Source organism: Sapajus apella, unplaced genomic scaffold (genome assembly GCF_009761245.1).
Source record: "Sapajus apella isolate SASKATOON/1434 unplaced genomic scaffold, GSC_monkey_1.0 scaffold1, whole genome shotgun sequence".
In the NCBI taxonomy this organism is placed as follows: Eukaryota; Metazoa; Chordata; class Mammalia; order Primates; family Cebidae; genus Sapajus; species Sapajus apella.
Window position 1 is genome coordinate 5749456 of NW_022436941.1, and position 15904 is coordinate 5765359.

At 54.0% G+C, this 15904-nt stretch overlaps 2 protein-coding genes across 2 annotated transcripts in view; one reads left to right on the forward strand and one right to left on the reverse strand.

The window, feature by feature from the left end:
• The first annotated feature begins 401 nt into the window (after window positions 1–401).
• PITX1 (paired like homeodomain 1) lies at window positions 402–6973 on the forward strand. The gene is made up of 3 exons (XM_032247962.1): window positions 402–963; window positions 3161–3393; window positions 5386–6973. The coding sequence occupies exons 1-3, from the start codon at window positions 795–797 to the stop codon at window positions 5926–5928; spliced, it is 945 nt and encodes a 314-aa protein (XP_032103853.1). The 5' UTR covers window positions 402–794; the 3' UTR covers window positions 5929–6973.
• A 4561-nt stretch (window positions 6974–11534) lies between these two features.
• Window positions 11535–15904, reverse strand: part of CATSPER3 (cation channel sperm associated 3) — a 58050-nt gene continuing 53680 nt past the window's right edge. Inside the window, exon 7 of the mRNA XM_032248122.1 lies at window positions 11535–15891. Within this exon, the coding sequence (XP_032104013.1) occupies window positions 15879–15891 (13 nt within the window). The 3' untranslated portion in view covers window positions 11535–15878. The remainder of the gene's footprint in view (window positions 15892–15904) is intronic.

A 15904-nucleotide genomic window follows, 5' to 3' on the forward strand; every position in this document is an offset into this window, starting at 1 on the left:
CAAACATTCACTCATCCTGGGCTGTTCTCGCCAGGGCTGGGGACTTCGAGGCGGCCGAGACGGGAGTTGATTTCTAGGCAAAACAAGTCATTTGGGGCCTGAGGTGGGCACGAGCCGCCCGGGACTTGCAGGCCAGATGCGTTTCTTTTGTGAGGCCGAGGGAGAACTCGGTGTGTCACCGGGGAAGGAGGGAGAGGCGCAGCGAGGCCGCGGGGGGCGGGGAGGCGGCGGGAAGGTGGCTGCGGAGGGGGAGGGCGCGGGCGAGGCAGGGAGGGAGGGCGGGCGGCAGCGAGGGCGCGGCGGCGCGGGCGACTCGGGGCTGGATTCCGCCCGCGCTCCCTCGCTTGCTCGCACCCTCCCTCCCCAGCCCCCTCCCACCCAGACCCACCCCACCCAGCACCCCTGGCGCAGAGACTGCTGGAACCTGGCTGTGCGCGCTGTCGCTTTAAGACAGACTCTGCCGGCGCCGTCCGGAGCCTTAGAAACCGGCCCCGGATCGCGAGCCGGAGCCGGAGCCGGAGCCGGGGCCGGCGGGGCGACTGAGGCCCGAGGGGCGGGAGCGCGGACCGGAGCGCGGAGCCAGGCGCCCGGTCTCTAGAAGCTGCCGCCGCCTCTGCCCGCCCGGCACCGCAGCCCCGGGCGGTCCATGGGGCGGGTACGGCGTCGCTGCGGGCGCCGGCAGCCCTGGAGGGCAGCCGCTTAGGCGCTGCGCTCTTGTCCCCGCAGGTCGCAGCCAGGGCGGCGGGGCGCGCCCAGCCCCGGCCCCTGGAGCGCCCGCCGCGGTCCCCACCTCCATGGACGCCTTCAAGGGGGGCATGAGCCTGGAGCGGCTGCCGGAGGGGCTCCGGCCGCCACCGCCGCCACCCCATGACATGGGGCCCGCCTTCCACCTGGCCCGGCCCGCCGACCACCGCGAGCCGCTCGAGAACTCTGCCAGCGAGTCGTCTGACACGGAGCTGCCAGGTAAGCGCCGTTCCCCGCGCGGCGCGCACGGAGCCTTCCCGGGCGTGGGGCACGGGAAGCTGGGAGCAGGGCCTGACGCCCGCGCCGTGCAACCAAGCTCCCTCTCCGCCCCAGAAGCGTCAGGAGCTTTCTTTTTCCCGTTCTCGACCTGACGGTGAACGCGGAAACTTACGCACACGCGAAGGCACTTCCACGCGGTCCCCACGCACCAGGAAACTGGCAGATGCACGAGCCTACAGCTGGAGGGTTGGACTGACAGCCCCTCTTGATCAGGAGTAAATAGAACGGGAAAAAAGTTGGATTTGCGCAACTGGGCGCTAAGGAGCGGCTTGGACGAAGGGAGAGGAGCAGACGCAGAAAGGAATGGGGGTGATGAGCGAGAGAACGCGCTTAGAGAGACTGAGAGGGAGGCTAACACCGTGACAGTAGGCGACAGACTGAGAGGAAGAGACCGAAGAGAAGGGGCGGGTGGGAAGGGTAAACTGGGGGGGAGAGAGGGTCATCAAGTAAAAGGGAGACACAGAGGACGGTAAGGGCGAGCGGGCCAGGGGACCAGCGGGCCAAGGGGCGAGGCTGGACTCCCAGTAAGACCAGACCGAACCCCGATCGAGGGATCCCGGCCCACGTGCGCCGACAGAGCCGGGAGCTGCCCGGCCCGGGCTCCGGCTCCAGCGGGTCTCCCTCCGCGCTTTTTGTCCGAGTTAGAGCTTTTTTCCAGCAGCGAGCTGGGCCCGCGGGTGACCGGTTCCGGCAGTGAAGCGGCGAATCCGCTGCCCAGCGTAGCCGCCCCGAGGGGCTCCGAGCTCCCTGGCGTGGGCGACTCTTCCGCGTTCATTTCTTAATACACGGCTGAGTGTTTCTCTCCGCTTTCTTAATCTGTTTCTCTTTTGCATCCCTAAGTGATTTTTCTGAGAGGTTCTGTTTGCTTGGTTAAAACACAGTCAACGCTGAACTATACTTTTGTTTTCAGAAGTTTTAAGCGTGTTCTTTGGTTTTATTTTTAAAACCTAGAGAGATATATAATTGTAGATTGATTATTTTGCACCAAATCTATGAGGGTGAATTAACAATTTTAACTGTATCTTTCGATTTTGAAAGAATTAATATACTAAGTGTAGGTCTCTGGAATTTAAAATAACTACACGCAGCATTATTCTTCTGGAGATTTTAAAAAGTCAATCCAAAATGGCGCATTTCTCGAGAATTTTCGCAAAATCCATTTACAGTGGTGTTATTTGGGGAATTTACATTACCTAACTGTAATGTGTTTCTCTGGGATTTAAAATTATCTCTACAAGACCTTATTGGGAAGGGGTTAAAAATCTATCTACAAGGTACATTTTTTTTAATCCTGGAGAAATAAATGCCTCTGTCAGCCTGGAGTTTATACACTTACAGCTCTGTATTTAGTTAGGGGTGTGTTTGTATGAAGCTTTCTAGCTTCTTAATTTACATTTGCTCTGTTTCTTCCTGTCTGATTTTGAGAATTTGTGGCCCTTTCCGTGTCTTTAAGCATAGAGCTGTAAGCTTTTCTGGGCTTCTGTGTTTTGTTTTTAAACTCTTTTTCTCTATGTATCAATGTTTCTATGACTGCGTGTGTTTTGTGTAGCTTCAAAGAGACACAGACTAAAGCCCGAGGTCACCTAGACAAAGTCAGTCTGTCTGGGCTGCAGTTGGTGGGCTTTTCTAGGCTTTGGGACTGGAGGCCTGGAAGCAAGGCCGAGAACCCGGCTGTGCAGTGCCTGCCCTGTGGGGCTCCCACACATCCCTGAGAAGAAGAAAGTGGAGGGGCTTTAGGCTGGAAGGATCTGATCCTAGTTCACAGAAGTAGAGACCCCTCCGATTTAGACCCCCTAAGAGCTCGCAAAACGAACAAAACAAAAGCGTACATTTGCTAGAACAGCAGCAGCAGGGCCAGCCTGAGCTGAGCTAAGGGTGCGGGCGTGCCCAGCCAGAAACCCAGGCCCGAGGCTCGGGCTCCGATACTTGGGCTCTTCTCCGCAGCACACCAGAGGAGAGGTGCCTACTGACGACCAGCACCTGGCGGGCGCTTTCCAGTGGGGACAGTTCCCAGGGCCCCCGGAGGGAGAGGGGAGGGAAGACCGCCAGCGCTGGTAGCTGGCGCTTCGGTGGAGCCGGGACAGGGTGCAACCGGGCGTAAGCCCAGGTGACCTGCGCCCTGTCCTGCCTGCTGCAGAGAAGGAGCGCGGCGGGGAACCCAAGGGGCCCGAGGACAGTGGCGCGGGAGGCGCGGGCTGCGGAGGCTCGGAGGACCCAGCCAAGAAGAAGAAGCAGCGGCGGCAACGTACGCACTTCACGAGCCAGCAGTTGCAGGAGCTAGAGGCCACGTTCCAGAGGAACCGCTATCCCGACATGAGCATGAGGGAGGAGATCGCAGTGTGGACCAACCTCACCGAGCCGCGTGTGCGGGTGAGCAAAGGGCACTCGCCTAAGGGCACCCGCGCAGAGGGCTGCCCGCCGCCTCCACGGCAGCCTTCCAAAGCTTAGACCTGCACGCACGCAGCCCTCCACTCTCCTACCATTCAGACCTGCTCCCTCCCTCCACTGGTGATCCCCACCTTAGGCCCCGGCCCACCAAGCGTCTGCCAGGCCTCCAGGCCACCCCCAACATCCAACCCCTCTGACCCTCACCCTACCTGATCCTCAGACTAAGGCAATCCCAACCCAAAGACCCATATCTCCACGAGAATCCCCCAAGCCCTGTGGGGCCCAGGACCCACTCGGATGTTAGCAGCATACCTTGGGCTAGAGACTGGGCAGTGGATTCCCTGCCTCTGGGGACCTCAGGAGCTGCTGGCCTTCCCCAAAAAAACGAAAGGGAAAGGCAGGTCCTGCCTGGCTGCCTCGCAGAAGCCTGAAAGGTGCCTGGGTTTGGGCCTCTCAAAACTTCCTGGAGCAGTGGTCCCATCCCATAAGCAGATTCTCTAAAAGCTCAAGAGATTCTCCACCATCCCCAGCCGTCAGTAGGACCCCCTTTGCCTTCTGCCCTTTCCAGAAGGCCTCCCGTCAGTTGGGGGGGGGAGGAGGGCTCCATGGTCAAGTGACCTTCCCAATCCCTTTTGGGATATACCATCTCAGACCCAAAGCCAACCTGCATTCTCTCTCTTCCCACCCATTTGGTTTCCAGTAAAAGCAAGGTTTTCCTGCCAGGGTAGCAAGAGAATCATTTCTTCCCTGGGGGTGCAAATATTTAATCAGATATTGGGAGTACCTCACAAGCCGACCAAAGTCCCACCTGGCCCACAGACTCCTTCCCAATACCCCAGCCCGCACCCCTCCGTAGGCAGGCTGGCCAGCCCAGTGGGACTTGGAGTGAAGACACAGCACTCAGTAATCCTGAACTCACTAATCCTGCCCAGGTTTATGGTGGTAGGGGTGGGGTGGGGGTGGAATCAGGTAGTGTCAGTGCTGAGGACTAGGGAAAGCTGAGATGCAGGGGTCTGGCAAACTAGCTCAGGAAACTCCGCTCAGAACTGGAGGAAAATCCGAGAGGGCAGGGGGCATGCGGAGGACCAGGAGTTTCTCACCAAATTTAGAGGGAGAAAAGGAAGGGCAGGAAGATTAGAAGAAACTAGTAAGAATCGAAAAAAAATTCAATGTTTAGAGAATGTTTAATATTTAATTGGAAAATTTAAATATTTGGAGAAACATATTTGGCATATATTGAGGCGGCAGGAAAAATTAAATAGGAAGCAAAAAGATCAAGATTTGAGAAAAATAATCAACTGTTTAAAGGGAACCGTGGAGGTGAGATATTTGGAAAAAATGAAAAAAACCTAATATTTGGGGACGATTCAAAAGGATCAAAAATGGAGGATAAACAAGAAAATAGACTAAGGGAGAAGAAAGAGGTTCAGATAGCGGGGTGGACTGAACGAAAATAAACATTTGGAGCCTAAAAGAAAATATCAAATATTGCCAATAAAGATAACAAACTATTTGAGCGATGAAATAGATCGAAGAATTGAGGGAGTCGGAGAGTCCTATGTCTGAGGGAAGAAAAATACCTTTTGTATTTGAGGGAGAATAAAAAGACGGAAATAGTAGATAATGCAAATCCGTTTGGGGGAGAAGGCAGAAATGAATTGGTTGAGAGAGGAATAAAGAAAACGAATATCTGTTAAAATAAAAGAGAATCTGTATTCGGAGAAGAAAACGGATATAATTTCGGGAAGAAGATAAAGATCGGGAAAAGGAAAAAAACTAGTATTTTCTGGGGACGGGAAAGGAACCATTGCGGAGGGAATGTAGGAGCGGAAATAATGGGTCGAAGGAGAGGAACAACTTTTGGAGGGCAGCAGGCGGGCGGGGCGGAGGGCTCCCGGGCAGCGGGGAGGGGGGGCCCTCCCAGCCCTCCCAGCCCTCAGCGGCCCTGACCCCTTCTCCCGCCCCCTCCCCCAGGTCTGGTTCAAGAACCGGCGAGCCAAGTGGCGGAAGCGCGAGCGTAACCAGCAGCTGGATCTGTGCAAGGGCGGCTACGTGCCGCAGTTCAGCGGCCTGGTGCAGCCCTATGAGGACGTGTACGCCGCCGGCTACTCCTACAACAACTGGGCCGCCAAGAGCCTGGCGCCAGCACCGCTCTCCACCAAGAGCTTCACTTTCTTCAACTCCATGAGCCCGCTGTCGTCGCAGTCCATGTTCTCGGCACCCAGTTCCATCTCCTCCATGACCATGCCGTCCAGCATGGGCCCAGGCGCCGTGCCTGGCATGCCCAACTCGGGCCTCAACAACATCAACAACCTCACCAGCTCCTCGCTCAACTCGGCCATGTCGCCGGGCGCCTGCCCGTATGGCACCCCCGCCTCGCCCTACAGCGTCTACCGGGACACGTGCAACTCGAGCCTAGCCAGCCTGCGGCTCAAGTCCAAGCAGCACTCATCGTTCGGCTACGGCGGCCTGCAGGGCCCGGCCTCGGGCCTCAACGCGTGCCAGTATAACAGCTGACCGCCCCGCCGTGCCACGCGGGCTGGCTGCCGGCGCGGGGAAGGGCGCGGGCGCGGAGGACGCACGCAGAGCCCCGGCTCCCACGCCGCGGCTCGCCACGCAGCACCGCGCCGCGGACCTCGCGCCTGCGCAGCCCCCTCCTCCCACTTCCCACTCCGGGTTGGTTTTGTGTTTGCTTTTCCAGACCCCACTCTGCCCTCCAAAAAGACAAAAAACAAAGGAAAAAGACGTCGGAGAAAAGTGCCGCGAAAAAATGGATGAGTTGCAATTTCCCTCGGGATGGCGCGGGTGGTGTGTGTGTGTTCCCACGGGCCCCGGCGGCCCACTCCGCAGAGGGGACGCAGCGCGGTAGGTGAACGCCGAGGCCCAGCGGCCGGGGGAGGACGCCCTCGTAGCCCGCGCCCCCGCCGCCCTGGACCCGGACTGAGCCGCCGTGCCTGCCCTGCGGACTGGATGTGCGGGGCCTGGACTTGCCTGGGATTTCCCGACCCCGTACAAACCAAGATGCCCTCTCCGAGCCGTCCCCGGCCGAGAGCGCCTTAGCTCAAGTCGGATCCGCGTTGGAGCGGGCGTTGGGCCGGGGGTAACAGTGCCCAGCCCAGGACTGGGCACTCCGTGGAGCCGCACACGGCCCTGGCGCGCCTGGTAGAGCCTCGCTGGCCCTGCGCCCCGGAGCCCTATATTAAGGCCACGGAGCTGCAGCGGGCAGTGCGGACCTGGCGGGAGGAGGGGGAGGCTCGTCTCAGAACACCCCAGCCCAGAGCTTAGCCGCAGGCCTAGGCCCCCTGCTCTGCTCCCGGGCTAGGAGGTGGCCCCGTCTGGGATAACAGCCCCCTCCTCACCGCCCACCGTGCAAGAGTCGAGCCAGCAGAGCGAGGGGCCCGGCCCCGGGGCCCTGCGCCCACTTTGCACACCCGCTCTCTGGCCCACGCCCCTGTTTACAGCGTCCCTGTGTATGTCGGACTGACTGTATAGAATTATAAATCTGTCTATATCGACTTGTCCATGTACGTCTATTAAAACCATAGTCCGAGCGTGCTAAGCACTGCTGAGCCCTGACTGCTTCATTGGGTTGAGAAGGGAGGCGGATAGAAAGGGAACTGTGACAGCCCGGGGCCCTTGGCTAGGAGAGGGGCGCTGAGGCAGCCACCGCAGAGGTTTCCCTAACTCCTCTTCCCCATCACCATTCTTGACCTACTCAGCCTGGCTCCCTTGAAGGCACCCACCGTCTGGCGTTGCTAGCCCACCCGGTGCGCACCCGGGCGTTGTGCTTGGGCCGCCTTAGCGAGAACCCCCTCCCTCCGCGGCTCCAGGGTGCTATGGGACCCTTGCCTGCCCGGAGCGTTAGGGCGCGGGCTGCTGAGAGCCTCTTTAGGCCAGGGGTTGCCTTTTCTCCTGTGGGTGCGGCAACAGCCCCTCTTCCCTCCTTGGAGCCAGGGCCAGGCTGTTCTAGGAGGACTGAGGGGGCTGGATCTATGAGTCTAGCGAGACGTTTATCCCTACTGCCCGTACTGTGCCGAGAGCCCACCCAGCGGCGTGCGGCTGTGGAGGAGAAAGTGTCCGTCACACAGGACTCACTTCTCACTTCCAATCCATCCCAACTTGTGGGGACTGCCGGCCGCCTCCGCCCTCCCCTGGCTTTTGGAAACTACTGAACAAGACCAGCCTGTAAACTGCCTGTAAAATTCTGCTTCCCTTAAGTAAGTCATTTCTAATGGCAAAACAAAATGTTTGCAGCTGCAGTGGGGGAGGAAGGAGGGGTTGAGATTCTGCTTTAGAATCACCTTATGATGGGGGTTGGCACTGCCCTGGACCCAGGCAAGCCCTAGCTGGAGTGGGGCACAGCCATAGGTATAGTCATGAGCTGACAGCTGGAGAGCCCTGTGCACACATTCTCAAACCAGGTCAACACAGCCTCTGAGGTCAGGAGTGTTGGCCCTATTTTACAGATGGAACCAAGGCCCTATAGCTGGGCCAAGGTCACACTGAGCCACTAGGATTTTAGATTCCAAAGCCAGGCATCTTTCCACTGGTTTTCTCACCTTCAGATGAGGAATGAAGAGAGGTCCTCCCTGGAGGAAGGTCTGATGCTGTGAGACCTGGAGTGTGGAGCTCTGAGATGAACAAGGCCAGATACACAGGCTAGTGGGGGTGGGGGTGGAATAGGGCAGGGGGCTGGAGCCAGACCACCCCTCCCCCAGCGGCTCCAGTCCAGAGCTCCGACCCCTTACTCTCTGGAAACATAAACACAACCACATCTGGACTCAGAGGGCCTCCCTCAGCCTCACACATCTGCCAAGACCAGAGGGCCCTGGTCTCAGCTGAGGGCAGGAGTCAGGGGAGACCTAGAAGGAGGTGGGCTGGAGGAAAGTGAGGAGCGAAAAGGAAGCCTCTGGTGAAAGTCGGGTCTAGCACCAGGTGCGAGGGGAGCCACACAGGGCTCAGGTGGTGATGCAGTGTGGTTGTGGGGCCACAGGCCAAACAGCTGCAGATGGGTAGAAGGGCAGAAATTGTCCCAGAATGACCCCATCATCCATCAAGGATTGCGGCCAAGCAGGTGAGTGAAAGACCCAGCCGCAGGCCCCTCCCAGTTGTTCCCACCCAGCTATTCTGTGGCTGGCAGTCTACAGCATCCAGCCCTTCCCTGCTGCTCCGGCTGCAGGGTCATCTCCGAAAGGGCCTAGGGACTATAGGGGGCTCTGAAAGCCCAATCCTCTGGAAAAAAAAAGGGGGGGGGGCAGAATTCCTAGCCTGCTCTGCCTGAAGACTGGGGGAGGGGACCCCATTCATTCAACATTGACCGTGCCCCTGCTCTCAGTGCTAGGATAGAGCAGGGGAAACAGACACAGCCCCCGCTCTGCTGGACAGGTAAACAGACATGTGTAATTACAACCTAGGCTGAAGAAAAACAACAGGGTGCTATGAGAGTAAATGGGGTCTTGCTTTAAACAAGGTGGTCAGGCAAGGCCCTTCTGGGGAGGCGGCTCCATCCCTATGTTCAGTAGCAAGCGCCAATGCTGACCGAACCTACACAAGCCAGGTCAACACAGCCCTGGGCCCCAAGTTAAGTGTACACTCCTCATTCGTGAGCCCCTTTACCTGCACACAGCCCTGTGAGGCTGGTATGATTATTTTATTAAAGTGGAATGCCCTGGCTCTCTTCTTGAGGGCCTGTTCCCTCCTTTCTGCATTAATAGGACTTCTCTGTCAAAATTTCTCAACAGGTCACTTTAGATGTCATTTGGGGTTTTCCCAGCTCAGCTTTCCCTCCCGGCCTCTGCAGGGTATCCTCAATGTGAGTCATGATTGACAGTACTCCTGGCTATACCCCCACTCCACCCCAGGAACTATCCTAGATTCTGGGCCCTCAGTCACCCAGCCTATTTTCCTGTAGTACAATCTCCCCACCATCTTCTGTGGGCCAGGCCCTGGGAAAGGAACCAATTCCTGCCACCCACTGGGCCTCTGGGGAGAGGCAGAGCCCAGTCAGCACCCTGAGAGATGAGCAGGGCAGGGGGCGAAGCAGGGGTGCTCACCCCAGCACGCTCCTCTGGGGGCGCCATGCACCATGAGGCGAGGATGCCTGGACACCTGTTTTTGTTTGCGTATCATGTTATCAGAAGCTAACAGCAGGCTCTTCCTGAGCACCAGGACCCAGCAAGCTCCTTGGAGCAGCTTCATGAGGGAGGGATTTGTTGTCCTTATTTTTCACAGGAAGAAACTGAAGCTCAAAGGGAACACTAACTTGCCCAACATGGCACAGACAGCTAATGAGGGGTAGAGGCAGCACCTGAACTCAGACCCTCTGACCAGGGCCTGTGCTCACACCCACTGAGCTGGACACTACCCTTACATGAATCACATTTGTATTCAGAAGGGAAAGGAAATCAAAAATTAAAATTCTCTTCAAGAGGCTATGCTCAGCTGGGCTCCCAGACCGAGACAGAAAAGTCCCCGGGCCCTACGATTTGCCCTCCTGAGCTCCAGGCTATGTGAGAACAGCAGAGGGCACAGGAAGCAGGGACAGAGGAAGCCCTGGGGTGGAGGCAGGCAGAGGCACAGAACAGCTTTTTGGTGAAGAAAGGGCCCTGAAATCTCAATCAGGAAATCCAAGCTCCCACGTCAGTCCAGATTACAAGCTTCCTGTTTCTGAGATGGGGGGCTACCCTGCCAGGCCTCCTCCCAGCCCCTGCTGGTCCCTGCCTCCTTGCCCCTCCCATCAGGGGAACCCCACTCTTCACACTCCCACGTTGCTTTTGCAGGTTGCTGGGTCTGGCCTCCCGACTGGCTGGTACTGTCCAGGGCAGGTATCTACCTGTCAAGTAGCTGCAGAGCACTCAGGAGACACGGCTGCTGGAGCCCTGGCTGGAGGGGCTGCTTTCCTTGAATCAGACCGCTGCTGAGGAGCAGGTCAGGGCACAGGAAGCTGCTTGTGGAGCAGGGAGGAGGCAGAGGGCAGGATGGCCCCCACAGAGGATGAAAGCTGCTCTGGCTGGCTGAGGCACATGTTTCACTCTCTGTTGTCCCCTGCTGCACTTGACATGTTTTATTTCTTTTATTAGCTACATTTTATAGGGGAATGTGGAGCTCAGAGAGCTCATGTAACCTGTCCTAAGGTGCACCACACCACTTTAGGGACTCAATCCCTAGCCTGACTGCAGAGTCCATGAGCTGTGACTATAAGCACTGCCTCCCGGAGGCTGGCCCTGGCAGCTGGACAGGATCAGTGTGGTCAGAGAGCCAGCATGGTGAACTGAGTCAAACAGGTGTAGACAGCAACCCCTCAGAAGTGTCTGCACATAGTAGATGCTCAATAAATATTTACTGAATAAAAGAATTGAGGGATAGCCATCCCTCACTCCCACACTCCACAAAACATATCTTGACCCTTTCTCCCTCTCTGCACTCCTTTCTCTCCTCTCTTGTGTCTTTCCTTCTTCCGCCACTCACTCACTCCTTTTCAGCACAGGCAGCTCTTGACACTGCTTTTATAAGTGTTTCTGAACAACAAAAAAACCAAACACCCAAATTCAAAAATGGGCAAAGGACTTGAATATACATTTCTCCAAACAAAATATACAAATTGGCAATAAGTACACGAAAAGAAGCTCAACATCACTAGTTATTAGGAAAATGCAAATCAAAGCCACAGTGAGATACTGCCTCACACCCATCAGGATAACTATTATCCTAAAAGAAAATAACAAGTGTTGGCAAGGATGTGGAAAAACTGGGACCCTTGTTCATTGCTTGTGGGAATGTAAAATGGTATAGTCACTACAGAAAACAGTACAATGGGCCAGGCACGGTAGCTCACGCCTGTAATCCCAGCAATTTGAGAGGCTGAGGTGGGTGGATCACCTGAGGTCAGGGGTTCGAGACCGGTCTGACCAATATGGTGAAACCCTGTCTCTACTAACTACAAAAAATTAGCCGAGCATGGTGGCACATGCCTGTAATCTCAGCTACTTGGGAAGCTGAGGCAGGAGAATCGCTTGAACCCGGGAGGCGGAGGTTGCAGTGAGCTGAGATCATGCCATTGCACTCCAGCCTGGGCAACAAACAAGAGCAAAACTCAGTCTCAAAAACAAAAGTTAGTGGTAGATTTTATGTTATGTATATTTTACCTCAATTTTATCCAAAAAGTATTTATGCCCTGCATTACCCAGAGAGGCATTTGGAGGCTGGTTCCCACAACCCCCAGGGGCTGTGTTCACTGTTTGGCAAATCTTTCCCTACAATCCTCTTCAACCAGCAGCCCCTTGGAGGCCCAGCAATAACGGGCCCCTTGTGTGGCCCTCATTCTGAATCTTCATCCTTCTATGCAGCATAGCCGTGGGACTCCATTAAGGACACTTCCTTTATCAAGCATCTACTTTGTGGCCAGGAAAGAGCAACCTGAGATGGATGACTTTTCTTTGTAAGTTTAGCATAAAATTAAATATAGATTCACTATTGCCCTGTTTTTAAATCAAGCTTCTCTGTCAAAAAAGCTAAACAAGCAAGCTATGAAACGGTCTTAAGCACAGTATCATTTTTGTTCTTATGTATGCACAGAGAATTTTATAGATTTGTACAAAGTGTTAATAGCAGCTACCTCTGACAGGGAGAAAATGAGCATTTTTTACATTTCTCCCTTTCAAGGTTTTTCTGCACTGACAATTTATCACTTTTGCAATGATGAAATAAAATAATCATTATTTAAAAAAAAAAAATACCCTATGACCCACAGGACAGGGAGTAGCCTTCTGCCCACTCCCCTGTCCTCCCACTGAGGTGCCGGTCATCACCTACCTGGGATGCAGCCTCACTGGAGGGGGGCCAGTATGACAGCTATCAAGTAAATCTTTACAGATTTTTATAGAAATGAAATTTTTGCTTTCAAATACATTCTTCTTTGAACAGATGTCAAATAAGTAGGTGCCAATAAGAGTGTTCAGTGAGAAGAATTTGTAATGATCTTTGATTACTAAGCAAGAGTTCAGTGTTTGAAGCAGGTTCTCCTAAGAGGGAGTCCTTTCCTCTTCCTTTTGTCCCTTCTTGCACCCTTCCCTCTCCCTAACCTCCAATTCAGCAACCCATCTGCACCCCTACCTTGCCCTGACACACACAACACACACACACAGTGTGTGCCTGCCAGCCCACATGATCATGGAATCTTTATTAAAGAGGTCCAAATTACCAAGGTTTTACTACACTACTAAAAATAGTCATGCTTACTTAGCCTGTTTAATAAGCACACCATTTCTAATTTTTCTGCCTGAGTAAACTGAAACATCATTCCAGAAATACATTTTTACTGAAACAAGAAGGCTCGCTTTTTTCTCCTTCATCCATACACCATTTGCCCTCTTTCCCCCTCCTCTGCCTCTCCTCCTCTATCTGTCCCCTGTGTCCCCCTCAGCTCCCACCCCTACCTTTTTTTTTAAGTTTTCAGCACAAAGGGGAAAGTAACAGTAATTTGAACTTGGCTTTCACGCAAAATGGACCAATTTTTTTAAGTGTTGGTAATTTGTCCTGAAAATGGATATCGGGAGTTGGGCTGGAAAGGCTTTGAAGAATGGGGTTTTATGAGTGGAAAATGCGGCCTGAGCATGCGGGAATGCAAGCTGCACCCCCCTCCATGCCCGGGACAGTGTGGCACGAGTGATAATCGCAGCTAATAGCACCATTATTGCTATTATCACATTATATTATTAGTCTTCATCAAAATCAGACAATACTTATTAACCCATTTAATTGAACCAAGAGTTTAACATCCCAATGACTTCACAGAAAGTGCTTGGCAAACTCTCTAAGACATTGCAGCCACAAAGCGGCTGGCCACTTCGCCGCCTGCCAGGCTGTGGTGGGGCCCAGCAAGGGTTTCCCCAAACTGTTCCCTCCTGTGGCCTATCTGGGAAACTTCCAGGACACACTGGGATGGATGCTCATCCCCACCCAGACTCCAGCCTCTTCGTGCACACACATGCCCACACAGACGCGTGTGCGCGCGCACACACACACACCTCTCTCCCTGTCTGGGTAAATGCAACTCAATAGAGGATATCCTTACACAAAAGACCCCACCCCAGGCATGGTGTGGCCAAGGATCCTTCCTCCATCCCCCAAGCTCGCATTCCTATTGTGTCACCAAGGCCAGAATGAATACAGGCACACACAATTCATAGTAAACTCCTGGCTTCTCCCAAGTTTTGCGTTAACTCCACCAATGCCTCTCAACTCCCCCACAGTCCAGAACCCACAGTGGGCCTACTGAGGCCCACCCAGCCCCCCAGGCTCACAGAAACTCACCCCACCCCTCAATGCAGGGATATCCACTAAGCCCAGGCTAGTGGAGGGGCCTAGAAGAGGGCATGATCCCCTTGGGGAGTCAAGGAGCCCAAATTCTAGCCCGTAGGCTAGGCTCTTGCCAGGGCATGACCTTGCTTCACAGAGCCCCAGTAACCCTCTGTCAAGCAGACATTGACCCCACCTGCCTATCTCTCCAGGTTTCCTATCAGGGTTTGAAAAGACCCTGGATGTGACCACTAAATATTGCTTTCAAGTGGGCTGTTGCTTCTGGGGCACAAAACTACTCATTTTCATCTCACTGGCCTCCTACTGCTGGAGGATTTCTGAGTGAAGATGCTCTTTCTTGATCAACGTGTCCAGCCTCCCTCCCCTCCAGACAACCCCCCAGGGAAATCTCTTGCTTTGCTTCCTTGGGGGTGGTGGCACTTCCAAGCCCCCAGCATGGTTGCTACACTGCCCCGATCCTCCACCAGGTCAGGAGCTCCCCCTTAGGTGAGAGGGATTCACATCCCTCTCTGAAGTCCCTTGAGTCCTGGGCTTTCACCAGCCTCCTGCTCTGGCCAGCAAAGCTTAGGAAGGCCCTGCCTCAGCCCACCCAGCCCAGCCTACCTTCGGGTGGTGTGGGGAGGTAAGGGCCAGAGACAAGATCATGGAGGTTAAGAGTACGAACTTTGGAGTTAGGCAGAGCCTGGGTTTAACTCACAGCACCACCACATTCACTGTCACAGAACTTCTCTGGGCTTGTTTCCTCATCTGTAAAGTGGGGAAAATATGCAAAGTTATACGTGGTGTTTGGCACTGTGCCTGTGACATATATGCACATAATAACTGCTGGGTCTCTTTGCTGTCCTCCCCCTCCCTCCCTCCATCAGGATTCTAAAGCTGGCATATCTCAGGCAGGCTGGTCACTGGCATCCAGGTGTTAGGGATGATCCTGTAGTCCATAGTCCCCCTCAGCTGGTGCTAGAAGAAATATCTATGGGTAGAGGCATTAAGGTCTGATTCAATGTAGGGTATGAAAGGTCAAGGGTGAGAGTATGAGAAAGGAGAAATCAAGGCTAGTGGGAGCAATCTGGGAAGGCTTCCTGTTAGAGGGGGCCTGGTACTCAGCCCCCTCTAACAGAACAGATAGGTATGCAGGAGTAGAGGTGAGATTGAGCCAGGCAAAGGGGATCCCTGGGAGACATGGGAAGAGGAAGAAAAGACAGACTAGAGAGAATAGAGGGGCCTTAGATGCCAAGTGAGAGGGATACAGCCACCCTCAGAGGCAGTGGGAATGAAATCTGGCCAGGTCAATGTTTTACTTACCATTATTCCCATCCCTTAAAAGCCAAACTGCCCTGCTGAGATGTAAGGCCCTCAGGATCCGGCTCCAGCCTACTGCCCCAACCTCCAGTGCCCCCCACTGCCCATCCCACAGCACAGGCTGCAGCCACACTGACTTCTCAGCCCTCCCTAAACCCTCAGTGAGCTCCTGCCCTCTCTCCTTTGTGCATTTGGTTCCTTCTGCAGAGAATGCCCTTCCACTTACCACGGAGATGCACATACAATGTTTTCAAGGTAAAAAGTATTGTTTTTCCTGATCATAAAATACATACTCATTCTTAAAATGAAAAACATTCAAAAAAATGTGGGGACAAAAGTCAAGATCCCCCAAACCACTATGAATATTTTTATGAATATCTCTGCAGACATCCTTCATCAGACATACGTGTCTATGTGCTCATTCATTCTATATGCCCACTCACTATTACATAAAGGATGCCAGATCCCATGCTGCTCTAGAAAGCCACTTTTTTCACTCAGTACAATATCAGGAACATCTTTTCTTATTGAGTAATCATTACTTTTAATGGCCGCAACTATGGATTCATAATAACATAACCAGTTCCTCACCAATAAGCATTTAGGTGATTCCTTATATTCCTATTATCATAAGCCACAGTAAACATCCTTATCCATGCATCTCTGTACATTTGACATTTATTTAGCTCCTTGGGATAATTTCAAGAAGTAGAATGATTGGGCCCTAGAAACACACATATGAAATCTAATCCACATTGCCTTATGAGAAGGCCACACTTATTTGCATTGCCAAGAGTGGACAAGGGTGTCCATTCTCCACATCCAGGGCAATCAGTCCTAGGTTTTATCTTTCATGTTTGCCACCTAAAAGAGAAAA

Coding starts and splice junctions, on each gene's coding strand:
- PITX1 (XM_032247962.1), top strand. CDS start 795: ATGGACGCCTTCAAGGGGGGCATGAGCCTGGAGCGGCTGCCGGAGGGG. Junction 964..3,160: donor GTCTGACACGGAGCTGCCAG/GTAAGCGCCGTT, acceptor TGCCTGCTGCAG/AGAAGGAGCGCGGCGGGGAA. Junction 3,394..5,385: donor TCACCGAGCCGCGTGTGCGG/GTGAGCAAAGGG, acceptor CCCCTCCCCCAG/GTCTGGTTCAAGAACCGGCG.